General features: G+C 37.5%; 1 protein-coding gene across 1 annotated transcript; it reads left to right on the top strand.

Annotated features, from left to right (window-relative positions):
* The first annotated feature begins 230 nt into the window (after nucleotides 1–230).
* srsf5 (serine/arginine-rich splicing factor 5) lies at nucleotides 231–5203 on the top strand. Its single transcript, XM_015385337.1, has 8 exons — nucleotides 231–360; nucleotides 1640–1773; nucleotides 1856–1926; nucleotides 2105–2242; nucleotides 2491–2560; nucleotides 3798–3871; nucleotides 3950–4054; nucleotides 4229–5203. The coding sequence occupies exons 2-8, from the start codon at nucleotides 1651–1653 to the stop codon at nucleotides 4536–4538; spliced, it is 891 nt and encodes a 296-aa protein (XP_015240823.1). The 5' UTR covers nucleotides 231–360; nucleotides 1640–1650; the 3' UTR covers nucleotides 4539–5203.
* The last annotated feature ends 3948 nt before the right edge of the window (nucleotides 5204–9151 follow it).

Consider the following 9151-nt stretch of genomic DNA (forward strand, 5'->3'; position numbering starts at 1 on the left):
ACGCCCAGATGGGTTGCCAAGTAGTTGCTACATTCCTCTTTAATAACGAAAATAATTTACTCTTGTTTTTATTGTTTTTTTACCTTACAAAAAACATTCTTTTTTTAAATAAGTTTTATTATTACTAAAATCCTAAAGTCTTTGATGTTATAGTGGTAAAATACGCTGAAAAAAGTATTCAGCTTTTGACGGTCTCGAAAGGGCATTTCCTACCTACCTGGCAACCAGAAGGCAGGCGTTAGTTTTTCCTCCTCTGCGGACTCGATCGCCATTTTGTTCCAGTTTTTTCTGGGTGACCTACATTCAGTCGACATACTGCAACGTAAACAACATTTCGACCGTCCTTAAAGGGAGAAATAGGTAAGGACACCTAAAATTTACACTTCAACAGAAAAAGTCAACATATTTTTAAGTGCTTAAAACCAGTTCACCGTGTTTTGGGCTTTTAACGTCGAATATTTTCGTTTTTAATGTTAGCCTTCGGCTAACTGAAAGCGACCTCGAGGTGAGACGAAAAAGAAACTCATAAAATTAGGTTTCGGTCAGAAAACTGAATCTAAATTAGTGTTAAAGAAATATATATGCATTACATCCTGTATGTAATTTAGTTTTAAGTCTTGTATTTTGCTTTGTAAACCATCATAATTAGATAAACGTATTGCGCAGTAACAAAGGTGTTTTTCCACAGCGTCTCCTTGTAGTGAGGCTCGAAGGCTCATGCAGGCCCGAATCCCTTTACCATAAAAGGCTAAATCCCGTCCCCACTCTTTGTTTATTATTTTTGTATTATATCTATACGGAAAGTAACATTTTTGGTAAACCGCTTTATATAGCTTTTGAATTGCAATAATTGTGTGAAATGTAAAACCTGGCTGTGAGTTTGCCAACAAGATAAACCTGTTATGTTTGATTAGTGACAGAGTACTTTAGATAAATATATTAAAGGTCGTAGCGTATGACAGTCATTTTTTTTATCTGTACCATTTATAATTCAGATGACGAAACATAATTTAAATCAACTCGATCACATGAAGCATAGCTCAATTTTAATGTAGAATTGATGTCTCAGATATAAATCTATGGGGGGGGAAATATACGATATTACATCATTGAAATATTCCTGCCAGTTGGCTGTTACTTAAACAAATCGGCTTTAAAGCAACTAGTTTAGTTTCTCGTTCAGTGTCTTTCAAGTGTGGATATTTTTAGGCCGAAAAAAAACGCCTGTTGGTCTTCTTTCATTTAGGGAGGGGGAGGGGCAATCCTGCATTATTCTAAGCTCTAAAAAAGCAGGTCGAAATTTTGATCCTTAAAGGCATTTTATCATATTTAAAAAGCTCTGAAGTAAAACTTTGCAATGAAAAAGTTTAGTGTTTTTAAATGATTCTGAAAGAAGGGTGTAACTTATTCACCTGAAGGACATTTCAGTAAGTTAATTATTAATTAAGTTCCTGGAGATGGGGTGAAGAGTGACTGCAATCGGTATTAAGATACTAGCAATTATAATGAAATGTATGTTAGGAGTAAAAAGGGAGAAGGTTAGCTTTTATTTCCTGCAAACTTGCAGAACCACCCACGGGAAATTCTTTTATCTCGTTGACCGCCATTGTTTGCAAATTTGCATGTGATCTAATTTCAGTAAGGAGCAACATGAGCAGCCGGATCTTCATCGGCCACCTGAGCACACACGCTCGAGAGAGAGATGTGGAGAAGTTTTTCAAGGGATATGGACACATAAAAGAGATAAATTTGAAAAATGGATTTGGTTTCGTGGTAAGTGTGATAAGACTTTTTGGGGAAATTTTATTAGATTCCTCTTCATTCTACGCCCTCTAAAAAAGTTTTTCTTTGCTAGGAATTTGATGACCACAGAGATGCTGACGATGCTGTGTATGAGTTGAATGGGAAAGAACTGTGCAGTGAAAGGTAAAAATATTTTCTTAATCGAGGACTTGACTGTTTAGTGACCTTCAGAATTGTTTACCAGGGCAGGGGCATCTGACTAACCAGAGAGCAGTTTGCTCCCTCATGACTCAGCAGTTTTATTGGTCTTGTTTTTATAGACTGATATGTTTATTTTAGAGCTTTACATGTTCTTCCTTAGGGTCACCATTGAGCACGCCCGCTCCAGGAGAGGAAGAGGAGGCGGTCCTCCTGGAATGGGACGTTTTGGTGGCGGCGGCGGTGGTGGTGGCGGCGGCGGCGGCGGCGGCTTTCGCCAATCCCGTAATACCAGAGCTAGGTAAGTGAAACAAAATCTTTCTTTGTTGCATCTCAGGGAGTCTAAGAATGCTTCTTTGTTTAGTATAAAAAAACATTGTTTTCTGACTAAATAGTCTTTAACACACTATATAAGTGGGACTCTTAAATAAAAAAAAAAATCCAAATAATAAGCAAGAAAGTAATCGAATTGGTATGACTTGGACTTGACCTAAAATGTGTTCTACACATCGTACAGTTTTAGATGTTTTTTCATATATTTTTGTACAGGTATGGCCCCCCCATGCGAACGGATCACAGGCTGATTGTGGAGAACCTCTCATCCCGGGTCAGCTGGCAGGTATGAGATTAATATGGCATCCTGTCACATGTTTTTATAGTTAAGTCATTGTTTCTTTTTTGGCTGTTGATTGTATGAAGATCATGTTAAAGAAATTACTAATTTTTGTTAATTGGCAATTTTTTTTAAGAGTATAATTTACTAGAATCACTTTTTTCTAAAAGAATGTTACTGTTAGTATGTTACCAAAAAAATTTAAGCTTTTTTTTTTTTTTTTAAATAAACAGCTCCTCTGGTATGGTTTCCTTTTTATATCAGAGGTAAATAAACACCCTCCACTTGGGTGTCAGAAGTATTTAGCGCCCTCTGCTGGTCATTTTTCTGAATAGTGTCCATTTGGTGCCTTTCCTTACACGCAGTTGCTGCCGGTCTAAAGTCTTGGCTGGTCCTCGTAGAGGTGACAGTGGTCTAGCGCAGGATACGGTAGCCTTAGGAGGGCCGTAGCCACAGTCTGGAGGTTCTGTGGGCTGGCATTCCCGGCTGCCGGAACCCCTCTCCCCCTCAATCCACGGTCTCCTACAGTCTCTCATTTGGGGCTATTTCTGTGGCTGATGGAGCTGGGGGGGTGTTGAGGCGGGCACACAACACACCCCCTACTTTCTCTCTGGTGGTTCCTTACTTGAGGAGGTCGGATGCTGATGCAAGGCTGAGAGCATTTCTCGAGGGCGTTTCTCAAGGGCTTTACACTGCATTGGTTCCCATTTGCTATTTGGACAAGTGGCTCTATGCTATTATCTACCTGGGTTTGGAGCGGTAAGTAGCATAAAACTCATGTGATTGGGTTTTTTTTTTTTTTTATAGGGTCGGGTGGTAGAAGGGTTGAAAGTTAGATTCTAAATGGTATAATAATTGACACCTTCTAAATTATGTTAAAAAAAATTTTTTTTTTTTTGGGTAATTTGTTTCCTGAACCCCAGTAAATGGGATCTTTATTCCATAAACTCATGTACACATATTGGGCTCACAAAAGCAAGTATTGGCACCTTTCTAAAAAAAGATTTAACACACTGTAGCATTAGAGGGCAAAAGCTCTCGTCTTTATTTTGGCTCTCTTGTTTACATTCCCTCTACTGAAATAGGATCTTATAAAAAAGACGGTAAGAGGTTAGAGATGGGTTACTTTTGTATGTTAGTTTTTTTCTTTGATGCCAGTCCTTTGATTCCAGGTCAGAGAAGGCTTAAAGGGACGCTTCGTGTTAAATTCTCCTACTAAGTGTTTTTTATGTTCTTGACATAGGATCTAAAAGACCTGATGAGAAAGGCAGGTGAAGTTACCTTTGTGGATGCACACCGACCCACTAAAAACGAAGGGTGAGATGTTCGACCAAATGAAAGGCTTTGGTATCGTTTTGTCCAAAGTCCGGATGCTCATTGTGTGTTTAAATGCAGGGTGGTGGAGTTTGCATCTCGATATGATATGAAGAATGCCATGTCTAAACTTGATGGAACGGAGCTGAATGGGCGAAAACTGAAGATGTTTGAGGACAGTAGGAGGTGAGTCATTTTACTACTTAGGTCGGAGGAAATGGAGGGAAACGAGTGTAATAAACATAATATTTAACCTAACATGGTAAAGGTTTTAGGTCAGCCAAAAATACAGTCTTAGTGTAAATGTTGCCATTGTGTAGTTTTTATTTTAATCTTGTTTTGTCTCTGTTCTACCAACAGAAGCCGTTCTCGCAGCTACTCCCGCTCCAGGAGCCGCTCTAGGAGCCGTTCCAGGAGTCGCTCCAGGAGCCGCAGTCGCAGCCGCTCCAGGAGCCGCTCCAGATCTCAGAGCCGTACCCCAGAGAAGAAAACATCAGGAGGGAGCAAACCCGAAGCTAAATCCCCATCCAGATCCAAATCCCGCTCAAAATCACGCTCCAGGTCTCGCTCTCCCGCTCCTGTTCAAAACGGCAACTCCGGCTCCAGATCACGTTCCCGCTCTCGTTCACGTTCCCGTTCCCGTTCAGCCTCGCCAGACAGCAAAAACTAAGATGGAGGCAACTGCAAGTCCTAAGAAAGATCCAGAGTAGTTTATGAGCATCTCGGTGGCATGTGCGTTTGTTATTAACAAAGAGGAGAAAATACCCTTTATGTGGTTTTCTTGAAGGCAGAAAAAAAATGTGTACATTTTTCTTTATTTTTTGTGGTTGTTTTAAGTCTACTAATTTAAATATTTGATTTCTCTGGCCCCTTCATATCGGTAGTGAAAAATATGTCTGTTCAACATGAGCCGCATAATTTGATTTTGTTTAAATTTAGCTTTGCTCTTCAATGTTGATTCTGATGAGGCATCTGTCCGCTCCTGAATCTCATTTGTATTTGGAATATGTGAGCAGTTCAGCTGAAAATCTGTCCTTACACCTTTATCAAAAGCTTGAATTTAGTTTTTCCAAACGTCTTATTTTAGTCAGTGTTTTGACTGATTACTTTACTTTTTCCTTTGGAAATCTGATATAAGTTTGCTTGTAAATGTTGCATAAGTAGATGCAAATTTATATATTGTAATTTTTGTTTACTACGTGTTTAAAAAAAGTCACACAAATTGTGTTTGCATTTAAACTTAAATCTTTCCTTTTATTTGTAAAGTTTATCGATCCCTCTGTCCTACACTTACTGTGCAGTACAAATGTAAACAGTTCATTTTGCTTTATATATAAAAAAAAAAATAAACTTCACTATAAAAATACATGTTTGAAATTATTTTATCACATCAGAATGGAATAAATACACAAAAGCTAAACAATTGTGAGGACCTTTGTGTCTCACATGCAATCAATTTATATTGGGGAATATTTAATTGCAATTAGATTTGGTCATAAATCCCTTTAAACCTTTTGGTCTGAGGTTTCCTCAGCCTTTTCAGTTACTCCTATAACTGAGACATTGCAGTTTGATTAAATAAGCCTCTCGTATCTAATCTGGCTGTTTTATGCCTTGTGAGGAAAAGACAAATGTGCATTGTTGGATCTGATAAGAGTATTAATGCATTACTAAAAGTTGTTGGATGACTAAATTGGGTGAAATCTTAAATTGTTTAAAATGGCTTATTTTGTTCACTTGCAATGCCCAGCTGAAACAATTTTTATGGAACATTATGGGGTATTTAGTGTTGTAATATGTTTTATTGCGGCCCCATACAGCCTTATATTTATAGCAAAGCATAACTTCAGCTTTGGCCAGCCTCTGCTTAGCTGGATGTGTTTTATAGAGTCTGGCAGCCTCGCTGCTCAGATGGCTTTAGGAAAGAAACTGATTACAGAATGCAAATCACAATGTTTTCTTTCAGGAAGTGATTTAATGTTTTTGTTTTTTTCTAAATATCTGACAACCTGCTGTAAATTTAAGGCGAGACGGATCTGCTTTCAGTTCACCCTTAATAAACAAAATTACCTGGAATGACAGGTATGACATGATCAGTAAATTAGTCGTAATTAAGAAAAAAAGTTAAACAGTTTTCTATAATTCCAAAATCCATTAAGACCGATCAAATAATACAAAAAAGGTTCCACATTTTGATTAAAACTATCCATCTTTACTGTAACACTGAACTACCATGTTCTGCTGCGTAGTATGGAACTGGATAAAGCAAAGCTGAGGATTAATATAGTAACAGCTAATCCAACCAGGCATAGTAATCCTAAAGAGATTATTTTCATGCATAAGATTCTGAATGGCAGTTACAGTTCAATATATACCTCACCTGAAATAAGATATTTGTTTAAAAGATATATATTTATATAAAAACAAAAAAATCCTAAATCTACTGCAGTGATCATGGTCACCACAGTGTGGCAGCACTTCCATGTATCTTGGATGAGCAACATGGATGGTTTTCCAAGAGTTTCTCTGTTTACGCCATAAAAAAATGTTTAGGCAGTAAATATTTTCTGTTTTTCAAAATGGAAAGTGCTCCAACATGGAAGCACAAATCTCAAAAAAAAAAAAAAAAAAAAAGAGATAAAGCAAACAATTTTTTAGGGAGTAGTCTAAAGGGAAATCATCTGTGATATTTACTTCTGTATTAGGTCAGTAGAGCCAATGATTCAATATGCAGGTTAAAATGAATGTACTGTATGTATGACAGGTGAATATATGATGGATCAACAGTGCCACTCAGTAAACGCCTCTCATTGACCTTCACTATCTGGTACACTCTCATGAAGGTAAAACCTTATAAACAAGAATGAAAAGTACACAAATCCTTATATTTATCCTGCCATTTCTTTCTAAAATCTTCACATTTTCTATGAGACTACTTCCTATTTAATGTTAGGACTTATTTCACCTAATGTGTAAACTGAATCTAAGATAATGATAATAATGATAAAGGATAGTAACTAGAAAGTTATCTGCATAATGCCTATTTATATTTTCCCTATCCACACAGCTTTTACTAGCAGTTAATGAGGCATATGGAGAAGTGTATGAGGGATAGTTAGTGCCCTCCATACTGGACCAAAAGGAATTCCTCTGCTATAAAACAGTAAATCCTTGGTTGACTAAGTGCAAATCTCTGTTTGGTCAAACATTGTCACAATTTTTTTTACTTATGCTTTTAAAAAAAAAAAAAGGCTTGCGCAACGGAGGAGTAGCCTGTTTTCAAAAATCTTCATGTATTTCAATTTCTATTTGGAAGTTGAAATTCCCAAATGCATCTAATAGCAAATAAACTATGATGGCTGGCTGTGTTGAAATTCTGAACGGTTTCACAGCAGTACCAATCCATGATCTAATATGGCTGCGAAAGGGCATAAAATATAATGAAAGTTCCTGCAAAGTGCACCTTATTTATAGTACAATACAACATAGATCCATAAACATATTAAGTTATTTATGAAATGCACAGTAAAAAAACTCGATGTTAACAAACACAACTCTAAATGTATTTACAACTACTCTGAGTGTAAATCTGTGTTAATGCTGGAGTAAATAATCAGTTTAAAATTTGTCATCCATGCAGTGTAACTTTTAATCTATATGGGCTTGATTTCCTTCCAGTCTCTGCGAGGTCTTGATTTTAACACTAATATGAGTAAAATTAACTCTGAAAATCTGCGACAGGGTGGTACCCTGTCCAGGTTGTACCCCGCCTCTCGCCCGTAGACAGCTGGAGATGGGCACCAGCCCCCCGTGACCCCGACAAGGACAAAGCAGGAGAAAATGGATGGATGGAACTCTGAAGATCTGACTCTGGCTATAGAGTCAAATTTACACTCATTTGGAATTGAACCAAAACCAACTATATAGGTGTTAAAGTAACACTTCTTCGTTTACTGTGTGCAGACAAATAGTGTCATCAGCTTGTTTAACTAATAATGTTTTGCATATTTACTAGACGCTGCAATGGCCATCATCATTTTCAACCTTGCAACTTAATTTTTGTTGAGTTAGATCAGACCTTACTTTCTGTTTAAGTGGCTGTAATTGGAAGTAATGGAAATAATCATGATGATTTGTAGCTTAGTCGCTGATTGGGTGAAATCATGTGAGGCATTTATTGCTGACCAACTGCCTCCTTTAGTGTCAACCGAATTTCACATGTTCTTTTCTCTCCAATTTCTATTTGAATCATCAAAATGAATATTTTTCATCCACAAAAAGGTAAACAAAGCAAGATACCAGAGAATAATAATAAAACTACTATTTTTTCAAGTAGACTTATGGAATCACAGGGAAGACTGCTAACTTGAAAAATATCTAAAGAAAGACAATATTTTATATTTACACAAATGTTTGAGACTCTTATTTTAGAATAAGAAAGGAAATTATTCTTAAATGATGTTTTTTTAGAGGGTTGGACTGTTAGAAAATACAAAACAATGATTTCTAATAGCGGATGGCTGCTGGAGCTTTCTGAGGTGAGTTTCCACCATAGGAGGCGTTTCACTAGCAGAGAAACTGTTTCGTCTCTTTTTCAAGCTGATATTTTTAACCTGTATAACCTTGTCCAGGATTAAAGTTCGTCCAAACATTTGAGTGTTTATTTTCTAATTTGACCAAGTGCTGCTTTTGAATGTTCATCATTTCCTTTCCACTCATCCAGTCATACTGAAAAGTCAATATTCCCCTGATAAGATTCATCCAATCAAACTTTAATTTATCAATATTTCACAACCTCTGCTTGTCCAGCATGCCCAATGTTTGGACAAGCATTGCCTTTTTACATCTATTATGCTCTGCTCTGTTCTTCAGGCGGTTGGTTAGGGAGAACCACGCAGAGTTAAAATACATCTACTTGATTCTGGGTTTTTTTCTTCCAGCTTTATTGTCATTACACTGTCACAAGTATAGAGCGACAAAATGAACTCTCTGCATTCAATGAGTGAATACTGTGGGCTGCCATTGTGAGCCCCCTGGGGAGCAGTCTGGGGTTAAGGTTCTTTGCTCAGGGACTCAGAGTGGCAAGCTGTGGGAGTGGGGCTCGAGCTCAGAACCTCTCAATTCAAAGAGCAGTGCCTTAACACAGAGGTCACAGATTAGCGGAGCGCGGTCCACCTGCTGGCTAAACCGGACTCAACCTGATTTAAAAACATTTATAAATGACTGCATGTTGTCCAACGACAGTGTCTAACTTCACTTGCGCCTCTTCTCCTGTTAATACGG

Source organism: Cyprinodon variegatus, unplaced genomic scaffold (genome assembly GCF_000732505.1).
Source record: "Cyprinodon variegatus isolate N-32 unplaced genomic scaffold, C_variegatus-1.0 Scaffold336, whole genome shotgun sequence".
In the NCBI taxonomy this organism is placed as follows: domain Eukaryota; kingdom Metazoa; phylum Chordata; class Actinopteri; order Cyprinodontiformes; family Cyprinodontidae; genus Cyprinodon; species Cyprinodon variegatus.

Excerpts from the sequence above, each read along its gene's own strand:
- srsf5 (XM_015385337.1), top strand. The coding sequence starts at position 1,651 with ATGAGCAGCCGGATCTTCATCGGCCACCTGAGCACACACGCTCGAGAG. Across the intron at positions 1,774-1,855 it reads AAAATGGATTTGGTTTCGTG|GAATTTGATGACCACAGAGA; the intron begins GTAAGTGTGATA and ends TTTCTTTGCTAG. Across the intron at positions 3,872-3,949 it reads CGACCCACTAAAAACGAAGG|GGTGGTGGAGTTTGCATCTC; the intron begins GTGAGATGTTCG and ends GTTTAAATGCAG.